The sequence below is a fragment of the Zeus faber genome (assembly GCF_960531495.2).
Source record: "Zeus faber genome assembly, chromosome: 9".
NCBI classification, from domain to species: domain Eukaryota; kingdom Metazoa; phylum Chordata; class Actinopteri; order Zeiformes; family Zeidae; genus Zeus; species Zeus faber.
In genome coordinates, this window is record NC_137197.1 from 1,841,565 (window position 1) to 1,866,838 (window position 25,274).

Genomic DNA, 25,274 nt, shown 5'->3' on the forward strand with positions numbered 1-25,274 from the left:
GAGACACCGTGGAGCTGCAGATGGAGCGGGGGGACACAAGACGCTTGTGGGAGGGGCTGCGAACAATAACAAACTATAAGAGCAGCTCCTCCCCAGCCACGAGTGTGGACGCCTCCCTGGCCAACCAACTGAACTCCTTTTATGCGCGGTTCGAGTCTGGCAGTAGCACCGCTAGCTCGCCGGCTAATTGGAGTTACACCGCTGGGGACGAGCGCGCACTCTCAGTGTCCGTGCACGAGGTCAGGAGGGCTTTGATGCGGGTGAACACCAGGAAAGCTGCGGGCCCAGATGGCATATCTGGGCGAGTACTGAAGACCTGTGCTAACCAGCTAGCTCCGGTGTTCACTACAATATTCAACATCTCCCTGGCTGAATCAGTGGTCCCGTCCTGCTTCAAGAGGTCCACCGTCGTTCCTGTCCCTAAGATCGCCTCTCCTGCCTGCCTGAATGACTACCGTCCGGTGGCCCTCACCTCGGTGGTCATGAAGTGTTTCGAGAGGCTGATTAAGGATTACATCTGCGCCTCCCTCCCCCGCACCTTGGACCCGTTGCAGTTCGCGTACCGGCAGAACAGATCCACGGATGACGCGGTCTCCCAGGTACTGCACACCACGCTCACGCACCTGGATGGCCAGAAGGGGGCCTATGTGAGAATGCTGTTCATTGATTATAGTTCAGCTTTCAACACCATAGTTCCCACCAGACTGGCTGTCAAGTTGTTGGAGCTAGGATTGAATGCTCCGCTGTGCACCTGGATCCTGGACTTCCTCACAGGCCGCCCCCAGGTGGTCAAGGTGGGGAAGTACATGTCAAGCTCCCTCACCCTGAACACAGGATCCCCCCAGGGCTGCGTCCTCAGCCCCCTACTGTACTCCCTGTACACACATGACTGTGTGGCCAGGTCCAGCTCCAACACCATCATCAAGTTTGCTGACGACACCGTGGTCGTGGGCCTGATCACCGACTGCGATGACAAGGCCTACCGCGAGGAGGTGGCTGACCTGTCACTCTGGTGCCAGGACAACAGCCTCCACCTGAACGTCAGTAAAACTAAGGAGCTGATTGTGGACTTTAGGCGTGGATCACAATCGAGGACGCACGCGCCCTTGGTGATTAATGGGACTTCTGTCGATAGGGTGAGCAGCTTCAGATACCTGGGAGTCCACATCACAGAGGACTTAACATGGACTGTTCACACAGACACTCTGGTGAGAAAGGCGAGGCAGCGTCTTTACCACCTCAGGCAGCTGAGGAAATTCCGGGTCTGGGTGAGGATCCTCAAGTCCTTCTACTCTGGAGCAGTGGAGAGCATCCTGACAGGCAACATCACTGCCTGGTTTGGGAGCTGTACTGCCCAGGACAGGCGGGCCCTGCAGAGGGTGGTGCGTTCAGCTGAACGTACCACTGGAACTACCCTCCCCTCCCTAGCAGAGCTGCAGGATCATGAAGGATCCTCATCACCCCAACAACGGACTGTTTCAGCTGCTGCGGTCAGGCAAGCGCCTCCGCAGTCACACAGCGAGAACAGAGAGACTGAGACGGAGTTTCTTCCCTCAAGCCATCAGAACTGTCAACGCTGACCTCACCAGGGGTCCTAACTGAGCCATGCACTAGGCTCCACTACCTACTGTACTGTATGTAGCATACTGTACCGCATACTGTGTCACTGTTCAGGGTTGTTCGTGATGCCGTATTGCTGCGCCGTACTGTTGTATACTGTGCTGTATTATCCCAAACACTACCTCACACTATTCACATTCACATGCCACTTTAATTCACATGCCACTTTAAATGCACATATCTGTATATACATAGGCATATTCCTTCTACCTATTCCATTTTATTTCAATTTATTTTTATTGTATTTTATTCTATATATTTTTTATCTTATTCTATAAGTATTCCACTTACTGTATTACGTTTTAGGAGTCAGTTAGTCGGTCTATTAGAAAGGAATTTTCTACTTTTTATTTTATTTTATTTTTGTACTTTTTCCTAGGACTTATTGTGTGCTATCACCGGGTGCGTTGCATTACATTTCACTGCTTTTATGTATGGAAGTATGTATATGTATGTGACAAATAAAAAAAATCTTGAATCTTGAATCTTGAATCTTGAATCACCACACCATCCCACACCAAAATGGTGTTCTATCAAGCTACATGAGGTCCTAACAGACTATGAGGTTCTAACGGACTGCATGAGGTTCTATCAGGCTGCATGTGGCTCAGGAGGTTGAGTGGGTTGTCTAGTAATCGGAAGGTTGCCAGTTCAATCACTAGCTCCTACTCAGAGCATGCTGATGCGTCCTTGAGTATTAAACCCCTTAGCTGCTACATGGCAGCCCACTGCTCCTAGATACATCAGTCACTAGGATGGTGAGATGTATTTTGTTGCTTCTGTACTTGTACTCTGTGCAATAACAATTAGTTGAATCTAATGAGGATGTAACGTGCAGCATGAGTTTCTATCAGACTGTGTTAGGTTATTTTCTTTTTTCTTTTTCAACCTGTCAGCATGCTGGACATACAACACACAGTATTTGTTCCATTGCATCTAGGACAGAGTTGGTCTGCAAGTGGAGTTGAACTTGTCAACCTGCAACGACTCTTTATTCATTCTTAAATCATCAACAACTGCTGCAACAACTCTGTCCTGTGGACGAGCTGCAGGACGAGCAGAGCACGAGCTGCCACCAATCCTCCTGTTTTGGAGAACTATTTACCATGTTTGGCTCTATAAACAACTGATCACTACTCCAAGAGGGAGAATCACCACGGTGAGACAAACCAACATAGAAACAAACAACATTTACACAAAAACATCAACACTGGACGACAACATGTATTGAAAAACAGTGAATTAGCTCCAGGAAAAGTGGAACTGCAACTGCTCACGTGGCCTCTTCCTGTCATGGTGTGTGTGTGTGATGTGTCCACCGGTGAGTGTACAGGACTTATCACAATTGGTTCTGGTGAATAAGGTCAGTGTTATGTCGTGGCGCCCCCCCCAAGCTCCGCAGCCGCATCAACACCCCACTGCTGCAGGAAAGCCCCGAGCACCCCATCCTGCAGCCACAGAAGACCCCCGGGCCCCCAGAGAAGCCGGGTGTGCTCAGCGCAGGGCACCTGGATGTGAGCCCCCCACCCCCTGCCGATGCCAGCAGGCCACCAGATATATGGGCCCTCCACCCCCCCCGGCACCCAGGGGGCCGACAGCCGGCCCCCCATGCCAACCCACACTCACAACTGTAGGCTGTGGGCTATATGGGGTTCTAACAGGCTGTATGAGGTTCTATCAGGCTGCATGAGTGTTGCAGTTTCACCTGCCAGACCCCACTCGAGTGGCATATTCAGGGCCCTCAGATACAGAGTCACAGGCGATGGGGTTGAAAACCCACCAGTTTATTGTAGGGTGGGCCAGGTAGAACACGCCAGGAGCAGATAGACAGCATGTCATGACAAGGGCTCCTCTCCTGTGTGTGTGTGTGTGTGTGTGGGGATGGGGGTTTTACCTGTTGCGCTAATTGGTATAACAAGCAACAGGCGTACAGCCACCCTTATCCTGGGCCCAATTACCCAGACCCAAGACAGGTGTGGCTGTTCAAACCACATCACCCCGGCACCCCCATGAGGTTCTACAGGCTGCGTGAGGTTCAACAGGCTACATGAGGTTCTGACAGACTGAGGTTCTAACAGGTGGTATGTGGTTCTAACAGACTGAGGTTATACAGGTGGTATGAGGTTCTATCAGGCTGTATGAGGTTCTAACGTGTGGTATGAGGTTCTATCAGGCTGTATAAGGTTCTAACGTGTGGTATGAGGTTCTATCAGGCTGTATGAGGTTCTAACGTGTGGTATGAGGTTCTATCAGGCTGTATAAGGTTCTAACGTGTGGTATGAGGTTCTATCAGGCTGTATGAGGTTCTATCAGGCTGTATGAGGTTCTAACGTGTGGTATGAGGTTCTATCAGGCTGTATGAGGTTCTAATAGACTGAGGTTATACAGGTGGTTTGAGGTTTTATCAGGTGGTATGAAGTTCTGAAAGGCGGTATTAAGGTTCTATCAGACTATAAGCACTTTTAACAGGTTCTATCTGGTTTTCTGAAGGTTCTGCAAGTGTCTCCATCAGTGAAGGTTGTGGCTGGTTTTAGAAAGGAGGACGTCAGCAGAGACAGAAATACTGTTTTTGCCGCTGGCTGCGGTTCTGTTGTCTTAACACATCTGTCTTTCTGAGGGATGGATGGAGAGAGGAAGGGGTGGATGGGGGGATGGATGGAGGGAGGGATAGAGGGATAGATGGATGGAGGGAGGGGTGGATGGGGGGAAACAGGGGTAGAGAGCGTCAGTGTTAGTAGAGGAGGAGCTCGGTGTCACTTCCCTCTTTCCTTCACGTTCACTCTTCTCCTTTTCCCCTAATGCTTCCCTCCATGCTGGTCGCCATGACAACCACTCCCATCCGGCCAACTGGGGAGAGAGGAAGAGAGCGATAGAGAGGTAGAGAGAGCTGTAGCAGCAACGTGAGAGAGAGAAAGAGAGTGAGGGAAAGAGAGACGGAAAGAGAGAGAGAGGGAGACAGAGAGGGAGAGAGACACAGAGAGGGAGAGAGAGAGAGAGAGAGAGACAGAGTGAGGGAAAGAGACAGAAAGAGAGAGAGGGAGACAGAGAGGGAGAGAGAGAGAGAGACAGAGAGGGAGAGAGGGAGACAGAGAGGGAGAGAGAGAGAGAGAGAGAGAGACAGAGAGTGGGAGAGAGAGAGAGCGACAGAGCTGAAGAGAGGGAGACAGAGACAGAGAGGGAGAGAGAGACAGAGAGGGAGAGAGAGACAGAGAGGGAGAGAGAGACAGAGGGAGAGAGAGCAGTCGGACAGATTCTCATCATCTCTTCCTCTCGTCACGACGCTGAGACCAAAGAGACAGAATGGGAACCAGGTAAGACCTGCCTGTCTGCCTGTCTGTCTGTCTGTTGAGCAAAATAGGTTTGTGTGGACAACTGTTTATCTGCGTGCTCAGTGTGTGTGTGTGTGTGTGTGTGTGTGTGTGTGTGTGTGTGTGTGTGTGTGTGTGTGTGTGTGTGTGTATGTGTGTGTGTGTGCTGTTCACTCCTTCAGTCTCCTTCTATTTACAGATCGATACCTGGTAGTATTTGCAATGTTGGTATTATTTGCATTATTTGTAGATCTTGCATTATTTGTAGTATTTGTATTATTGGCATCATTTGCATTATTTGTAGTATTTATATTTTTTGCATTGTTTGTTGTATTTGTATTATTTGCATGAATTGTAGTATTTGTATTATTTGCATTATTTGTAGTGTTTGTATTATTTGCATTATTTGTAGTATTTGTATACTTGTTGAGACTCATTAGCATGCAGCTCTGCTCTGTAACAGAATGATAATGAGCTGCAGCGTTTCACCTTTAACACTCCAACAGAACAGAACAGAACAGAACAGAACAGGACAGAACAGGACAGAACAGAACAGAACAGAACAGAACAGAAGAACTATTTGACTCAAACAGGAAGTGGAGCCCTGGCTAAATGTAACTGAGCCCTAAATGGGAGTTCAGCGTTAAAATATTCATAATTATAATCATAACAATAACAACGTTAAACTGTGATGAGATGCAGAGAATGGAGCTGGTCTCTGAAGGACCAGGAGGAGTCACACCGCTGGAGGCTTGACTGATTGTTGGTGATTTGTACGTTCATTCCATCACAAAGGTGATAGTATTTGTCTTGGGAGTTTGTCTGTTTCCTCCTGCTTCTCGCCGACTCAGCTGCTACGTCTGCTTCTGCTGCTTGTTGTGCTGTTGGACAGTGAGGGATGGAAATGAGCTTGAAGGAAGAACGCAGCTGTGGAAGGTCTGGAGGCGTCGACCCTCAACCGCATGAGCATGACGTCCAAAGCTTTGTTGACATGGACATGATCCAAGAAGCAGGTTCTGAACCGGGTCAAGAACGGGGTTCCGATGGATCCCGCCTCTCACATCTTCCCTGTCTACAAAGTCAATAAATATTGTTTTTGACCCAAAAATTAATTGAGTTTTTTCATGGCTGGAGGCTGTTGCTGTAATCTGCCATCTCCACCATCTGCACTGTTTCACAAACTTATCTTGTTATTGTGATGGAAACAGAAGCCACGGTCCCCACAACGTGCTGATTACATTGGGAGTGTATGTTTCTGGATCATACAGTACTACCAAAGTACTATGTTGCTGGATCATACAGTACGACCAAAGTACTATGTTGCTGGATCATACAGTACGACCAAAGTACTATGTTGCTGGATCATACAGTACGACCAAAGTACTATGTTGCTGGATCATCAGTCCTGAAGGTCTGAAGGTCTAGTGGACCTGTGTGTGCGCTGACTGGAGAACGTTCTATCACGACATGAAAAGTTAGAAGTTTACGAGTCAACGAGCTTCAGGTCGGTCAGGAATGCGCCTCACTTCCTGTGCAGCAATATTCCGGATCACGCAAAGCGCCTCTGGAGGTGGCCAGGGATGCATTCTGGCCACACTGAGCACAAGTGGAAATGCATTCGTGTTCTCAAACACAAGCAGCAACTACAGCGAGCGTCCCTGACGTGGTCGTGAGGTTCATCCTCTGGACAGCGGCTGAATTGAAAGCAGCTGCATCAGACGCTTAGAAACGTAAGAAGAGCATCTGACCGCCTGACAAACAGGCACCAGGCACCAGGCACCAGGCACCAGGCACCAGGCAACAGGGTTGGGACTGGAGCTGGTTTTGGTGCTGATCGAATCCAGTGGAGCCCCAGTTGCCCTGTCTGGGTGGCATGTGGTATCCTGGTTCCTGCCATCCATCCCCATCTCTCCTGAAATATGTGTGCTGTGTTGACCATATTATATTCATATGGAATACGGTGAAATGGAAAACATTGCCTCCCCGCCCCCAGGTCAAAATACATGTTACACAATGAATTTCTACACTAAGTGAGGGGGTGGGGGTGTCGAGGGAGTCCTCTGTCAGCATCCAAGCAGGAGGTTGTGAGACTCTGCTATTGATCCGTCCACTGTTCTGGTTAATGTTTCTAGAATCTGACGGGAGCTCTGTGGGAATGTATTGATCGGCTCAGCACGACACAAGGCTCTGTGTCTCTAAATGACTCTTCACCCTCGGTGCAGTTCCACGTCCGTCCAGTAATTTATCAGTGACTTCCACTGAGTCCATCAGTCTGCAGCAGTCGACCTGACCACAAGTCACATCCATCGTCAGCAAAGCCTTCGGTGAGAGCCAGGACCATCAGCAGAGTCCGGCAGTTAAAGAGGTTTTTGAAGAGAACCACGAAACCAGGGAACCGGGGAACCCGAGGAACAGAGAATCAGAGAATCAGAGAACCAGGGAACTGGGAAGCCAGAGACAGGGAGGGTTTGAATGTGTGCATGCTGGTTTAACTCACTCTGGACCTGAGGTGGAATGATAGAGTAGAAGTACCGTTACATGCCAAATATTGTATTTTTTTTTAACCTGTGCTGTCAGCATGCTGGGCATACAACACAGAGTATTTGTGCCATTGCATTCAGGACAGAGTTAGTCTGCAAGTGGAGTTCAAGTTCTCAACCTGCAATGCAACTCTTTATTAATTCTTAAATCATCCAGAACTACTGCTACTTGCCAAATATTGTAAATAATTACAAGTTTAACACTTACTAAGTATTGAAGTATTACATAATAATAATAATAATAATAATAGTAATAATAATAATAATAATAATAATAATAATAACCTTTATTCCTAGAGCACAATTCATACACAACAAAAAGTGCTTTACCAAAGCTCCTTTCCTACATGGAATGAAAGCCGTAAATCTACTGGAAAGGTTCTGTGTTGGTGTTGTGTGGGAACAAGATCCCGTCCTGTGTTTCGTAAAAGTGGTTATGTAAATATTCCAAGTTTGATCTAGTATCATGTGAGAGAAAATGCTGCTACGCCTGTGAATGGAAGTGTGTGGGAATGGAAGCAGTAACATTTCTGTAAAGTAGGGGTGGAACCGGGCTGAAACCCGTCCAGTGTCTATGGAGACAGATCTTTATATTCTTACATTTTATTATTTTCCTTCTTAAAAATGGCGCTCAGACCCTAGACGTGTCTTTTACAGTTCAGGGTGTGGTTCCGGGACAACGGGACCAAGCGCTTCTCTTTCCCGCCGGCTGCACCGGAGGGCGGAACTGGTGGGCAGGGAGAGGGTGGAGAACGTTCCTTCTCCCGAGGCAGAGGGTGTAGGACAGGTGGAAAGTGATCACACTGGTTTGATAACATGGGTTTAGGGTTATTGTGTCCAGGGACGGGGTCTGTCCCCGCCCTGTCAGTGGAGGGAAGAGTCCGTGGGGTGGGGCCACAGGGAGTGAAGCGCTGGTTCAAAAACTATTCTGTTGCCTAGTCTCATGTGATATTAGACTCCTCTCGTGGAGCATTACGTCATGTATCCATATCATCATCAATGTGGAAACAGCCTCGATTTGATCCAATAGACACAGTTCTTGGTGCTGTGTGATGTTCCTCTTGTGGTGGCGTACGCTGCTCCTGTTTGTGTGCTGGTCGCCGTTCCCTCTTGTTTGAAGCCAGCCGTTCTTCTTCTCTTTTGTGTTAGGTTTGGTTGTTTTGAAACTACGGGTCCTATTCGCCTGGTTAGGGTTAGGGGTTAGGGGTTAAAGTTAGGGTTAGGGTTATAATGATGACACTGATAGCGTTCCAGCTCCGTGGAAGCTTCCTGCTCTGAGGGAACACAGACAGACTCACTGATGTGCTTCTGGGGTGTCTGTGAGAGCCCCAATCCCTTACCTTAACCCTAACCCTAAAATTAACACTTACTCTAAACCTAACACTAACCCTAATCCTAAACCTAACCCTAACCCTAACCCTAACACTAACACTAACACTAACACTTACTGTAACCCTAACACTAACCCTAACACTAACACTAACACTAACACTAACCCTAATCCTAACCCTAACACTAACCCTAACCCTAACACTAACCCTAACCCTAACCCTAACACTAACACTAACCCTAACACTAACCATAACCCCAACACTAACACTAACACGAACACTAACACTAACCCTAACACTGTCACTAATACTAAGCCTAACACTAACCGTAACCCCATCCCTAACCCTAACACTAACAATAATACAAACCCTAACCCTAACCCTAACACCAACCGAACCCTAACACTAACCTTAACACTGATACTAACACTTACCCTCACACTGACATTAATACTAACCCAAACCCTAACACTAACACTAGCCCTAACCCTAACACTAACCCTAACACTGACATTAATAGTAACCCTAACCCTAACACTAACACTAGCCCTAACCCTAACAGTAACCCTAACACTAACCCTAACACTAACCCTAACCCTAACACTAACCCTAACACTAAAACTAACCCTAACAATAACCCTAACACTAACCCTAACCCTAACCCTAACACTGACATTAATAGTTACCCTAACCCTAACACCAGCCCTAACCCTAACACTAACCCTAACACTAACCCTAACCCTAACACTAACCCTAACACTAAAACTAACCCTAACACTAACCCTAACCCCAACACTAACACAAATACTAACACTAACAGTAGACCTAACACTATCCCTAACACTAACACTAACACAAAGACTAATACTAACACTAACAGTAACCCTAACACTGTCACTAATACTAAGCTTAACCCTAACCCTAACCCTATCCCTAACCCTAACACTGATAATAATACTAACCCTAACCCTAACACTAACACTAACATAACCCTAACACTAACCTAACCCTAACCCTAACCCTAACACTAACACTAACCCTAACACTGATACTAACACTAACCCTAACACTAACCCTAACACTGACATTAATACTAACCCTAACCCTAAAACTAACACTAGTCCTAACCCTAACACTAACGCTAACGCTAACCCTAACACTGACATTAACACTAACCCTAACCGTAACACTAACATCAGCCCTAACCCTAACACTAACCCTAACACTAACCCTAACACTAACCCTAACACTAACCCTAACCCTAACACTTGCCCTAACACTAACCCCAACACTAACCCTAACCCTAACACTAACCCTAACACTAACCCTAACATTAACACTAACCCTAACCCTAAAACTAACCCTAACACTAACCCTAACACTAACCCTAACCCTAACCCTAACCCTAACACTAACCCTAACACTAACCCTAACACTAACCCTAACCCTAACACTAACCCTAACACTAACACTAACCCTAACCCTAAAACTAACACTAGTCCTAACCCTAACACTTACGCTAACACTAACCCAAACACTGACATTAATACTAACCCTAACCCTAACCCTAATCCTAACACTAACATCAGCCCTAACCCTAACACTAACCCTAACACTAACCCTAACCCTAACACTAACCCTAACACTAACACTAACCCTAACCCTAACACTAACACTAACCCTAACACTAACCCTAACACTAAGACTAACCCTAACCCTAACACTAACCCTAACACTAACCCTAACACTAACCCTAACCCTAACCCTAACACTAACCCTAACACTAACATTAACCCTAACCCTAAAACTAACACTAGTCCTAACCCTAACACTAACGCTAACACTAACCCTAACACTGACATTAATACTAACCCTAACCCTAACACTAACATCAGCCATAACCTTAACACTAACCCTAACACTAACCCTAACACTAACCTTAACACTAACCCTAACACTAACCCTAACCCTAACCCTAACACTAACCCTAACACTAACACTAACCCAAACACCAACCCCAACACTAACCCTAACCCTAACACTAACCCTAACACTAACACTAACCCTAACCCTCACACTACCCTAACACTAACCCTAACACTAACACTAACCCTAACACTAACCCTAACACTAACCCTAACACTAACCCTAACACTAACACTTACCCTAACACTGACATCAATACTTACCCTAACCCTAACACTAGCCCTAACCCTAACACTAACGCTAACACTAACCCTAACACTAACCCTAACCCTAACCCTAACACTAACCCTAACACTAACCCTAACCCTAACACTAACCCTCACACTGACATTAATACTTACCCTAACCCTAACACTAACCCTAACACTAACCCTAACACTAACCCTAACCCTAACCCTAACACTAACCCTAACACTGACATTAATACTTACCCTAACCCTAACCCTAACACTAACCCTAACACTAACCCTAACACTAACCCTAACACTGACATTAATTCTTACCCTAACCCTAACCCTAACACTAACACTAACCCCAACACTAACCCTAACCCTAACACTAACCCTAACATTAACCCTAACCTAACACTAACACTAACCCTAACCCCAACACTAACCCTAACACTAACCCTAACCCTAACCCTAACCCTAACACTAACCCTAACACTGACATTAATACTTACCCTAACCCTAACACTAACCCTAACACTAACCCTGACACTAACCATAACATTAACCCTAACACTGACATTAATACTTACCCTGACACTAACACTAACACTAGCCCTAACCCTAACACTAACCCTAACCCTAACACTGACATTAATACTTACCCTAACCCTAACCCTAACACTGACATAAATACGTACCCTAACCCTAACACTAACCCTAACACTAACCCTAACACTAACCCTAACCCTAACCCTAACACTAACCCTAACACTAACCCTAACCCTAACCCTAACACTAACCCTAACACTGACATTAATACTTACCCTAACCCTAACCCTAACACTAACCCTAACCTAACACTAACACTAACCCTAACACTAACCCTAACCCTAACACTAACCCTAACACTAACCCTAACCCTAACACTAACCCTAACATTAACCCTAACCTAACACTATCACTAACCCCAACACTAACCCTAACCCTAACCCTAACCCTAACACTAACCCTAACCTAACACTAACACTAACCCTAACACTAACCCTAACACTGACATTAATACTTACCCTAACCCTAACACTAACCCTGACACTAACCCTGACACTAACCCTGACACTAACCCTGACACTAACCCTAACACTAACCCTAACACTAACCCTAACACTGACATTAATACTTACCCTAACCCTAACACTAACCCTAACACTGACATTAATACTTACCCTAACCCTAACACTAACCCTGACACTAACCCTGACACTAACCCTGACACTAACCCTAACACTAACCCTAACCCTAACCCTAACACTAACCCTAACACTAACATTAACCCTAACCCTAAAACTAACACTAGTCCTAACCCTAACACTAACGCTAACACTAACCCTAACACTGACATTAATACTAACCCTAACCCTAACACTAACATCAGCCCTAACCTTAACACTAACCCTAACACTAACCCTAACACTAACCTTAACACTAACCCTAACACTAACCCTAACACTAACCCTAACCCTAACCCTAACACTAACCCTAACACTAACACTAACCCAAACACTAACCCCAACACTAACCCTAACCCTAACACTAACCCTAACACTAACACTAACCCTAACCCTCACACTACCCTAACACTAACCCTAACACTAACACTAACCCTAACACTAACACTTACCCTAACACTGACATCAATACTTACCCTAACCCTAACACTAGCCCTAACCCTAACACTAACGCTAACACTAACCCTAACACTAACCCTAACCCTAACCCTAACACTAACCCTAACACTAACCCTAACCCTAACACTAACCCTCACACTGACATTTATACTTACCCTAACCCTAACCCTAACACTGACATAAATACGTACCCTAACCCTGACACTAACCCTAACCCTAACCCTAACACTAACCCTAACACTGACATTAATACTTACCCTAACCCTAACCCTAACACTAACCCTAACCTAACACTAACACTAACCCTAACACTAACCCTAACCCTAACACTAACCCTAACACTAACCCTAACCCTAACACTAACCCTAACATTAACCCTAACCTAACACTATCACTAACCCCAACACTAACCCTAACCCTAACCTGACCAACCTCAGGAGAAAACGCTGCCTCCACTTCTGTCTTTCCAACTGAATATTCCATCTTGGGAGGATGTGGTAGCGAATAAATTCACTTGAACACTAATTCACTTGATGGCATTTCCCTTGTGTGGCCCCTCAAGCCCCGTTTGGGAGCCACCGCCATGTGTCCATACTGAACGACATGAAGAAGTAAATGAGACACGACGTTTAGTATTTTTAGTATTTTTACAGCTTATAGAGGTTATTGTGCGTAATCACCAGGTGTCATGACATTTCACAGCATATATGTACGACCGTATGTATTTGTATGTGACAAATAATCTCTTGAACTTGAACTTGAACTTGAACTTGAATCTTCATAATGAACATACAAAGTCAAAACACATGAGAATGACGTGCAGACTTATTGATGGGATTTAGGTTTGTTGCCCCCTGCTGGAAAGGAGCAGAACTCCAGCGCTGCTCCTCGAGCCGCGGAGGAGACCATCCAGCTCCACCCCATGGGGGTGTTATGGTTATTTACTTTCACACTAATCCTTTTTCACAATTTTCAGTGTTTTGGGGTTTTATTTATTCACTTATTCAAACTTGTGTACTGGTGTTGTATAGTTCCTTGTTTGATAACATTTTGAGTTAAATCATTTTTGTTTCTTTGCTCCGTCCCTGTATGTGCCTCCCCTCCCGGTTCCTTTGGTTCGCTCCGTGTCAGTGCTCTTTACGTGGAAAACCTGTTTTACCTGTTTTACCTGTTTTACCTGTTTTACCTGTTTTACCTGTTTTGTCCTGGATTGAAGTTTTTGTTCTGTTTCTTACTTAAGTTCATGAGGAAATGTTTCCTCCTGAACTTGTTCTGCAAACGTCATAAAGAGACTTTACTTTTTGGTCGATAAATCCTCATTTTTTGCATCGATCTTTCAAACTGGGAGCGTTTGATGGTGCATGTGCCTGCATCCTCCACCGCTCCTCCTCTCCTCCATCTCTCCTCCATCTCTCCTCCTCTCCTCCATCTCTCCTCCTCTCCTCCATCTCTCCTCCTCTCCTCCACCTCTCCTCCATCTCTCCTCCTCTCCTCCACCTCTCCTCCTCTCCTTCCATCTCTCCTCCTCTCCTTCCACCTCTCCTCCTCTCCTCCACCTCTCCTCCTCTCCTCCATCTCTCCTCCTCTCCTCCACCTCTCCTCCATCTCTCCTCCTCTCCTCCACCTCTCCTCCTCTCCCTCCATCTCTCCTCCTCTCCTCCATCTCTCCTCCATCTCTCCTCCTCTCCTCCACCTCTCCTCCTCTCATTCCACCTCTCCTCCTCTCCTTCCACCTCTCCTCCTCTCCTCCATCTCTCCTCCTCTCCTCCATCTCTCCTCCTCTCCTCCATCTCACCTCCTCTCCTTCCACCTCTCCTCCTCTCCTTCCACCTCTCCTCCTCTCCTCCATCTCTCCTCCTCTCCTCCATCTCTCCTCCTCTCCTTCCACCTCTCCTCCTCTCCCTCCATCTTTCCTCCTCTCCTTCCATCTCTCCTCCTCTCCTTCCATCTCTCCTCCTCTCCCTCCATCTCTCCTCCATCTCTCCTCCTCTCCTCCACCTCTCCTCCTCTCCTTCCACCTCTCCTCCTCTCCTTCCACCTCTCCTCCTCTCCTCCATCTCTCCTCCTCTCCTCCATCTCACCTCCTCTCCTCCATCTCTCCTCCTCTCCTTCCACCTCTCCTCCTCTCCTCCATCTCTCCTCCTCTCCCTCCATCTCTCCTCCTCTCCTCCATCTCTCCTCCTCTCCTTCCATCTCTCCTCCTCTCCCTCCATCTCTCCTCCTCTCCTCCATCTCTCCTCCATCTCTCCTCCTCTCCTCCACCTCTCCTCCTCTCCTTCCACCTCTCCTCCTCTCCTTCCACCTCTCCTCCTCTCCTCCATCTCTCCTCCTCTCCCTCCATCTCTCCTCCTCTCCTCCATCTCTCCTCCTCTCCTCCACCTCTCCTCCTCTCCTTCCACCTCTCCTCCTCTCCTTCCACCTCTCCTCCTCTCCTCCATCTCTCCTCCTCTCCTCCATCTCTCCTCCTCTCCTTCCATCTCTCCTCCTCTCCCTCCATCTCTCCTCCTCTCCTCCATCTCTCCTCCATCTCTCCTCCTCTCCTCCACCTCTCCTCCTCTCCTTCCACCTCTCCTCCTCTCCTTCCACCTCTCCTCCTCTCCTCCATCTCTCCTCCTCTCCCTCCATCTCTCCTCCTCTCCTCCATCTCTCCTCCATCTCTCCTCCTCTCCTCCACCTCTCCTCCTCTCCTTCCACCTCTCCTCCTCTCCTTCCACCTCTCCTCCTCTCCTCCATCTCTCCTCCTCTCCTCCATCTCTCCTCCTCTCCTTCCACCTCTCCTCCTCTCCCTCCATCTCTCCTCCTCTCCCTCCATCTTTCCTCCTCTCCTTCCATCTCTCCACCTCTCCTCCTCTCCTTCCATCTCTCCTCCTCTCCTCCATCTCTCCTCCTCTCCCTCCATCTCTCCTCCTCTCCTCCATCTCTCCTCCTCTCCCTCCATCTCTCCTCCTCTCCTCCACCTCTCCTCCTCTCCTTCCACCTCTCCTCCTCTCCCTCCATCTCTCCTCCTCTCCCTCCATCTCTCCTCCTCTCCTCCATCTCTCCTCCATCTCTCCTCCTCTCCTCCACCTCTCCTCCTCTCCTTCCACCTCTCCTCCTCTCCTCCATCTCTCCTCCATCTCTCCTCCTCTCCTCCACCTCTCCTCCTCTCCTTCCACCTCTCCTCCTCTCCTCCACCTCTCCTCCTCTCCTCCACCTCTCCTCCTCTCCTTCCACCTCTCCTCCTCTCCCTCCATCTCTCCTCCTCTCCTCCATCTCTCCTCCATCTCTCCTCCTCTCCTCCACCTCTCCTCCTCTCCTCCATCTCTCCTCCTCTCCTCCACCTCTCCTCCTCTCCTCCATCTCTCCTCCTCTCCTCCATCTCTCCTCCATCTCTCCTCCTCTCCTCCACCTCTCCTCCTCTCCTTCCACCTCTCCTCCTCTCCTCCATCTCTCCTCCTCTCCTCCACCTCTCCTCCTCTCCTCCATCTCTCCTCCTCTCCTCCACTGATGGAAAGCAGAGTATTGATTTAATGCATTAGTCCGACCGGCTACAGGAAGCAGATGGATCACAATATCACACAGTACATCTGAGAAAAAGGACTAGTAGTACTATAACTACTGTACTGTCATGGCCAGTACTACTACTACCAGTATTATTACTACTACTACTACTACCAGTATTATTACTACTACTTCTACCAGTATTACTACAACTACCAGTATTACTACTACTACTACTACTACTACTACCAGTATTAGTACTACTACTACTACCAGTTTTACTACTACTACTACTACTACTACTACTACTACCAGTATTAGTACCACTACTACCAGTATTATTACTACTACTACTACTACTACCAGTAATAGTACTACTACTACTACCAGTATTAATACTACTACTACTACTACTACTACTACTACTACTACCACCACCAGTATTAGTACTACTAGTACTACCAGTATTGACCAGTATTTTTACAACTTCTACTACCAGTATTAGTACTACTAGTACTACCAGTATCAGTACTCTCCTAGAGTAGAGGAGGAAGAGGAGGAGGATGTCGAGTGGGAGGAAGAGGAGGAGGAGGAAGAGGAAGAGCAGGAAGAGGAGGAGGAAGAGGAGGAGGATGAAGAGGAGGAAGAGGAGGAGGAGGAAGAGGAGGAGGAGGAGGAAGAGGAGGAGGAGGAAGAGGAGGAGGAGGAGGAAGAGGAGGAGGAGGAAGAGGCCTTTTAAGATTGAGATTCCCAGACACAGATATTCATGGATGGAGGAAGGATGTGGTTCCATTGAAGCTTCATATTGTTTCAACTTGGCAGGAGACGTGGCCACGCCCTCCTCCAGTCTGCAGGGAGTCGCTCACAGTGTTTTTATTTAGTCCTCAGTTTCCTACTTCACGCGGCTTTATTCTACTTTTATATGAGTTTGTTTAAGCAAAAAGTGTCAATTACTTTTATCAAATTATAGAATTATAAAATAATGTAAAAAATAAATGGAGGTTCCTCCGCTCAGTGTCCCTGTGGGAAAGCAAACTGTGGTTATTTAACCACGTGAGAAGCATCAACACCTGAACCTGGAGCACAGGGCCCTCCAGGTCAGAGCGGGGCCCTCCAGGTCAGAGCGGGGCCCTCCAGGTCAGAGCGGGGCCCTCCAGGTCAGAGCGGGGCCCTCCAGGTCAGAGCGGGGCCTTCCAGGTCAGAGCGGGGCCCTCCAGGTCAGAGCGGGGCCTTCCAGGTCAGAGCGGGGCCCTCCAGAGGGACAACGGGCCCCAGAAGCATGATAAAATCATTGTATGTCATCCAACAGCGTAACGTGTCCCCATCATGAGCACAAGGAAACTGCTCCATGTTTTCTTGGTGGGTGGAGTTACTGGAGAGGTGGATGCATTTCTACATTCTCAAGATCTGGACTATGGGCTCAACATAATGCTTAAAACTTCAACGCCGCAACATATACAGTTATTAATAAGGATGAGAATAACAGAGGGAATGGAGGGTGAGAGCCCGGTGCTGAGTGGGCTCCCGGGAGGACGAGCGGCTGAGTCCTGACGAACACGACAGGAAGTGATAATGGATCAGAGCAGATGAGTGGAAACGCAGAGATGCCTGAAGTGATGATGTGTGTATGGAAATAATAATCACATGTAAAGTATAATATCACAGATAAAGAGGATGTCTTGTTGTTCTGTTTTACAGAGTATTTAAGAAGGCAAGTCCCAACGGAAAGGTACCTTCTACAGTCTCTCACTAAAGAAAGAGTTTATCATCACCTTTATAAAAAATGAATATTTAATAGTTACCACATTTTTCACAAAATAATATTTATGCGAAGTTCCATACAATCCTGCAAATAAATAAAAATCGACATTTATTTATTTATTTATTTAGAAATAGAATAATAACAGTGGGTAACTTGTTCTTGCTATCCATATTTATTTTTGTTAAAAAATTAATTAAAATTAATTCTTTAATTTTTAAGTTTATTTGTGTGTTTGTGTCGGCAGCTGATCGTGTATCTGGGAAAAAGGGACTTTGTGGACCATGTGGACCTGGTGGAGCCTGTAGGTAAGAGCTGCTCTGATTGGACCACTTCACAACAAGAAAGGACCAAAAGGAGCACAGTGCTGATGTGTGTGTGTGTGTGTGTGTGTCTCTCTCTCTCTTCACAGATGGTGTAGTTCTGATTGATCCAGAGTATCTGAAGGAGAGAAAAGGTGATTGATCAGTGTTACTGGGTGGGTACTAAGTGTGTACTGCGTGTACACTGAGCGTGTACTGAGCGTGTACTCATGTGTTCCTCTCCCAGTGTTCGTGACCCTGACGTGTGCTTTCCGTTACGGCCGTGAGGACCTGGACGTGCTGGGACTGACCTTCAGGAAGGACCTCTTCGTGGCCAACGTCCAGGCCTTCCCTCCGCTGCCCGAGGACAAGAAGAGCGTCACGCGTCTCCAGGAACGCCTGATCAAAAAACTGGGCGAGCACGCCTACCCGTTCACCTTCGAGGTAGAGCAAGGCATCAGCGTTGGCGCGGTTAGGGGTTCCACTTCCGGTGCAGCTCTGGGGACAGAGCTACCAGAAACATTGGTGTTGGATCCATCTAAAGCCCTTTCCAGAGAGAGCTGGTCCCGGTCCTGATTGAAATGCAAGGCCTGGTGTTTTAGTAAATTAAGCACCGCCGCTAGAGAACGTGGAAGCCCTTATCCAGGGTTTCTGCAATTTTTGTGTAGGCGTTGACAAAGATATGTTGACAAGTATAAATCATGTTACCGGGCGAGTACTGTGATACTAATACACCTGGAAAGGGCTTTAGGATACCAGTGGAATCCAGTGAAAGAGGGTTAATGTGGTTTGAACCTGACTCAAGGTTCTAAGGTTCTGCAGGCCTCATGGTGAGCCTGGTGAATCCTCAGCTCTGTGACTGACTGGTTCTGTCTGCTCTCTAGATTCCACTCAACCTGCCATGTTCTGTCACTCTTCAGCCCGGACCCGAGGACACGGGGAAGGTAAAGCTGCGTCCTCCCGTTCCCTCCGTAGTCAGTCAGGCAAGATTGTGATGTTCTGATGTTCGTCTCTCCTCAGGCCTGTGGTGTGGACTTTGAAGTGAAGGCTTTCTGTGCAGAAAACGTTGAAGAAAAGATCCATAAGCGGTAAAAATCTGTTTAAATATGATCTGTGTGAACAACAAAATGAAATGACCCCATCAGCCGGCAGACTGATGCTTACAAAGAGACAGATCACTAAACATCCAGCATGTGATTAAGTGAACCAGCAGCTAACTCCCTGTCAGGGATTGAAATATTATTTTGCATAAGCTCTGTCAAGTCTGATTGTCAGGAGCTGAATTCTATGCTGCTTGTGTTGGGATGGTGGGCGTGTCCCCGGGACTCTTCTAATGTTCATATCTGCTCTGCACATCATGCTGGCTGCTCGCCGTGTTTGTAGGAACTCTGTGCGCCTGGTGATCAGGAAGGTCCAATACGCTCCAGAGAAGCCGGGACCTCAGCCCATGGCAGAAACCACCCGACAGTTCCTCATGTCGGACAAACCTCTCCACCTTGAAGCCTCACTGGACAAGGAGGTGAGTGTAGGTTAATACAGCACCACGCCCCAGAAGGCTAGGAACACAGGTGCGCTTTGCACTTTGCCCTCATAAATTGAAAAAAGTGAACAATACGCATTGAGAAACAATGCAGCAGGACCAACGCTGTGTGGTGCTCGGGTCACATAATGTTGAGATCCGCCCTGCAGTACTAACAACTGGTACTGTTGGTACTGCAGGGCCCGCAGTAGCACAGGGCTCCGAGGACAGTTCATGGAAGAGGGTCAAACTTGTCGGTTTCCCTTCAGATTTACTACCACGGAGAGCCCATCAGTGTCAACGTGCACGTCACCAACAACACCAACAAGACCGTGAGGAAGATGAAGATCTCAGGTAGCTTCCTCGTGTGTTGGTGTGTTTTCCTGGTGCTTTGTTCCGAGCAGATGGAGACTAAGGCCTCGTGTCTCCACAGTGCGGCAGTATGCAGACATCTGCCTCTTCAACACGGCTCAGTACAAATGTCCAGTGGCCACCGAAGAGTCCGAGTGAGTTCACTTTGTTGAGTTTGTCTCTGCATATACAACACTGCCGCAGTACAACTTCTCACTTCATCTCACAAAGAAATATTTAGGAACATGATTCTAGATGCTGAAAATCATGATGGAGATGTTGACCATAAACCACCATCATGCACCAACCGAAAGATGCTGCTTGTTGTACAAAGGTCATCGCAATCACATTGGTCCAAAGTTTTAACTGCTCCGTCATTTGAAATGACCCCATCATTAACAACACTGTTTGAATTCTATGGGGACGTCTAAACAGTGAGTCTATGGGGATTTCAGGGAAACTGTAGGGAGTTCCCAAGTTCAGAAAACTTAAGAAAATGATTTATTTTTATTGAAGTTATATTATAATGTAATTTATTTCAATATAATACACATTTCAATGTTTTTAAACCATGAAACACCAAAACAACACGAGAAAACAAAATCTCTGCATGACTGGTTCTCAGAGTTCTGGTTCTGTATGTCCTCATAGTTGTGGTTCTGTTGGTATTGTATCTTCTCAGAGTTCTGGTACTTTATGAACTCAGAGTTGTGGTTTTGTTGGTACTATGTGTCCTCAGAGTTCTGGTACTGTATGTTCTCAGAGTTCTGCTATTGTTGGTACTGTATGTTCTTAGAGTTCTGGTACTGTTGGTTCTGTATGTCCTCAGAGTTGTGGTTCTGTTGGTACTGTATGTCCTCAGAGTTCTGGTACCATATGGTGACAGAGTTCTGTTACTGTATGGTGTCAGAGTTCTGGTACCGTATGCTCTCAGAGTTCTGATACTGTATATCCTCAGAGTTCTGGTACTGTTGGTACTGTATGTCCTTAAATTTCTGGTACTGAATGTTTTCAGAGTTATGGTACTGTTGGTACTGTATGTCCTCAGAGTTCTGGCACCGTATGGTGTCAGAAATCGGGTACTGTATGTTCTCAGAGTTCTGGTACTGTTGGTGCTATATGTCGTCAGACTTGTGGTTCTGTTGGTGCTGTTTGTTCTTAGAGTTCTGGTACTGTATGTACTCATCGTTGTAGTTCTGTTGGTACTGTATGTACTCATCGTTGTAGTTCTGTTGGTACTGTATGTTCTCAGAGTTCTGGTACTGTTGGTTCTAAATGCCCTCAGAGTTGTGGTTCTGTTTGTACTGATTGTTCTCAGAGTTCTGGTCCTGTTGGTACTCTATGTTCTTAGAGTTCTGGTACTGTCAGTTCCGTATGTTCTCAGAGTTCTGGTACCTTATGGTGTCAGAGTTCTGGTTCTGTATGTCCTCAGATTTCTGGTACCGTATGGTGTCAGAGTTCTGGTACCGTCTGTTCTCAGAGTTGCGGTTCTGTTGGTACTGTATGTTGTCAGAGTTCTGGTACCATATGTTCTCAGAGTTCTGGTACTGTTGGTTCTGTATGTCCTCAGACCTGTAGTTCTGTTGGTGCTGTATGTTCTCAGAGTTCTGGTACCGTCTGTGCTCAGAGTTGCGGTTCTGTTGGTACTGTATGTCGTCAGAGTTCTGGTACCATATGTTCTCAGAGTTCTGGTACTGTTGGTTCTGTATGTCCTCAGACCTGTAGTTCTGTTGGTGCTGTATGTTCTCAGAGTTCTGGTACTGTCTGTGCTCAGAGTTGCGGTTCTGTTGGTACTGTATGTCGTCAGAGTTCTGGTACCATATGTTCTCAGAGTTCTGGTACTGTTGGTTCTGTATGTCCTCAGACCTGTAGTTCTGTTGGTACTGTATGTTGTCAGAGTTCTGGTACCATATGTTCTCAGAGTTCTGGTACTGTTGGTTCTGTATGTCCTCAGACCTGTAGTTCTGTTGGTGCTGTATGTTCTCAGAGTTCTGGTACCGTCTGTGCTCAGAGTTGCGGTTCTGTTGGTACTGTATGTCGTCAGAGTTCTAGTACCATATGTTCTCAGAGTTCTGGTACTGTTGGTTCTGTATGTCCTCAGACCTGTAGTTCTGTTGGTGCTGTATGTTCTCGGAGTTCTGGTACCGTCTGTGCTCAGAGTTGCGGTACTGTTGGTACTGTATGTTCTTAAAGTTCTGGTACTGTTAGTTCTGTATGTTATCAGAGTTGTGGTACCGTATGGTGTCAGAGTTCCGTGTGTTGCTCTGTGTTCTCAGTGACCTGGTCGCTCCCAGCGCCACCTTCTGTAAAGTCTTCACCCTCACACCTTTCCTCGCCAACAACCGGGAGAAACGGGGTTTGGCTTTAGACGGAAAACTGAAGCACGAGGACACCAACCTGGCGTCCAGCACTCTGTAAGTCCCCAGAACCTTCTTCTAACGGATCCCTACAAGGGCGATAGAACTTTCTGTTAGAACCTTCCGACCAGATGGCCAAAGCCACATTGTTTATCGTCATATGGGCTCAATTTAGGCTTGAGTCCTACGATCCAGTGTCTCTGCGCTCGTGTACTTTAATGCGCATAGATGTCGTGTGAAAGCTCCGTTCGTACTTTGTGGTGCAGGTTAAAAGACGGCGCCAACAAAGAGGTTCTGGGAATCATTGTGTCCTACAAGGTGAAAGTGAAGCTGGTGGTGTCTCGTGGAGGGTAAGGACGAGCTGCAGCACCTCCACACAGAACAGAGACATCACATCCCCCCAAACGCTGCTCACACCTTCTGCTCCCTCTGCTTCTACCTTTCAGGATCCTGGGCGATCTGGCGGCCAGGTAACCTTTGACCTCCTGTGATGTCACTCCGTACATTATTGGAACAAACAGGAATTTTTTTTCAGCATTATCATTTGGGGAAGTTTATACAAGATCAATATTCATCCCGTGGATCCGCGGAATATGCGGTCACAGCTGCCGAGCTGTGAACAATGACCGTCTCCATTCCCTTGTATCGCTCCGCCTGCATTCTCTTGCTAACACTAGCTAGCAGCGCCATCTTGTGACACAAAACTACAATGGAGGACCTGGAATTACATTTCAGGGCGGTGTACAGCTGGCGGGCTGCTACCTCCAAAATAACCCCCTGAGCAATGGTTCAACACCTGATCACCGGGTCGGGGGGCGTTCTCATCCAAGCGCATCACAACATCTTTTTAAATTTCAAGATGCTACAACATCACTGAGCAAACTCTAGTGTTTGGAATAGACGGAGTCTGAGTTCGGGTCTGAAAAAACCCATCGACCTTCCAGGACGGTGATGGAACAGGAACAGAAAGTACAGAAGTTGTTGCGTATGAAGCGGTTGTGTCGTTGTCTTTCAGTGACGTCTCCGTGGAGCTGCCCTTCACATTGATGCATCCAAAGCCGCTGGAAGACTCCATCTACCGGGACGGTAAGACGGTCCCGCCGAGCGCGCTCCCTTGTTCCCTTCCACGCGTCCGTGAAACCGTGTTTGTGCTTTGTTGCAGCTCCCGACGACGTTCCCATCGACACAAACCTGATAGAATTCGACACGCAGTAAGTCCGTCCTTCTGTCCTCAGTCTTATTAATAATCCACGACTTTCTTCCTGTCTCCGTACTCAGGTCAAACAGCTCCAGTGAATTATTCATGCGCTGTTTGTCTCCTCCATCAGCAAAATGACAGCATCTCCACCCTCCATTAGCTCAGCGTTGCTTTAAGGCTGCTCGGCCACGCTCCCCTGTGACTTGACTTTTTCACATTTGCACCATCGGGGGCCGTTGGGAGGCACCGTTTGCATTTCCCTTCAGACTCTGGCAGTCGTCTTCCGCTCTGCAAATATTAAAACCTGACGACTGTTTAGTGTCACAGCTTGACCAGTTTGAATGGATGGATGTTAAACGGAGATTACACTAGAACCAAGTGGGCGGGGCCTAACAGTTTTAGTTTTGTCTTTTTGTTTGAGATCCAAAAATGATTGAATTTGCAGTGGTTTTTCTCCAAACATGCGATGGAATTTATGAAGTTTTGTGGTTTTTTTGCAATCATTTTGTGGCAATAGGCACTTTTTTTTTTTACACTGCCACCAATGAAGGAGGCAATAGAAATACAGCGGAAATCGGTCGAATCGAAATGAATTATTGCGATCGCAAAATTGCGGTTTCTTTTAGAGAGGAAGAGTCATTGAGTCTGATATCAACCCATCTCCTCCCTCAGCGATGACGACATCATCTTCGAAGACTTCGCCCGTCAGCGGCTGATCGGGCCCAAGGAGGACGAGGACGAGGAGGGGGCGGAGTCTCCCCAGCTGAAGGACAGATAGAGGACGGACGTCCGTCCTTGGCGTGCTGCTGCTGTGTCGTCTTCTCGTCCACGTCGGTCTCCACAGCACCACCGTGTGGAGCATCCAGGTCCTGCAGTCTCGACCTCGCTGCTGTCTGAGGGGTGGAGCAGCGCGCTAACTGTAGGCATGGACTCCCCACGGCAGGGACCCAACACCACCCACATGTAGAGAGACTTTCAGACAGCAAATGGTTATATTGTACCACTCATACTGCCGGATCCCACTGAGTAGAGGATCATGGGTAGTTTGACAGTCGTTGTAATAAATGCTGCATTCCATTGAAGTCGGAACTTGGACAAACCCGACCTCCCGCTTGGAAAGTGCAAAGGAACGGTCATTTAAGTTGAGTCGACCTGAGGTCACGGCAACATGGCGGCACACCCGCTGACGGTGCACAAAGGCCCCTTTGCATGAGTTTCTATTACAAAACACTAACGTCCATCTAAACTACTTTGTACTTTTAGTTCCAGATGCTGTAGAATTCACAAGCTGCCAAACAAACACATTTGCCACAGCGGCCATGTTTCTCCAAACAGGGGCGACGGGGCACATTTAGCAGGGAGGTGGGGAACACCGACTTCCAATGGAATGCAGCAAAAGACGTCCTCACTAGACACAGGTGGAGACGTCAGACACATTTCTGACCAATCAGAGAGCGTGGAACAGTGTGTTTCCTGTTGGGACAGGAAGTAGGAACCAGGGTCTGAGCGCTGGTGACATACGGCCTAGTGTGCATGGGGCGTGCTAACGTGTTTAATGTTTAACGAATGTGGTAAATAGTCCATGTTTGTACAGGCGCTCCTGGTTTAACTACTCACATTATCCATCCAATAATATCAGTCACTGTTCCCTGAAGCTCCACATTCCAC

At 47.3% G+C, this 25,274-nt stretch overlaps 1 protein-coding gene across 1 annotated transcript in view; it reads left to right on the forward strand.

The window, feature by feature from the left end:
• The window catches only part of arrb1 (arrestin, beta 1), a gene marked incomplete at both ends in the record, with an annotated part of 26,896 nt that extends 2,512 nt beyond the window's left edge, over nt 1–24,384 (forward strand). The window contains 15 exons of the mRNA XM_080007285.1: nt 17,819–17,849; nt 18,127–18,187; nt 18,292–18,336; nt 18,429–18,625; nt 19,066–19,125; nt 19,202–19,269; nt 19,565–19,700; nt 19,970–20,054; nt 20,134–20,206; nt 22,328–22,465; nt 22,675–22,758; nt 22,855–22,878; nt 23,424–23,494; nt 23,571–23,619; nt 24,279–24,384. Of these exons, the coding sequence (XP_079863411.1) occupies nt 17,819–17,849; nt 18,127–18,187; nt 18,292–18,336; nt 18,429–18,625; nt 19,066–19,125; nt 19,202–19,269; nt 19,565–19,700; nt 19,970–20,054; nt 20,134–20,206; nt 22,328–22,465; nt 22,675–22,758; nt 22,855–22,878; nt 23,424–23,494; nt 23,571–23,619; nt 24,279–24,384 (1,228 nt within the window). The remainder of the gene's footprint in view (nt 1–17,818; nt 17,850–18,126; nt 18,188–18,291; nt 18,337–18,428; nt 18,626–19,065; nt 19,126–19,201; nt 19,270–19,564; nt 19,701–19,969; nt 20,055–20,133; nt 20,207–22,327; nt 22,466–22,674; nt 22,759–22,854; nt 22,879–23,423; nt 23,495–23,570; nt 23,620–24,278) is intronic.
• Nucleotides 24,385–25,274: the final 890 nt, after the last annotated feature.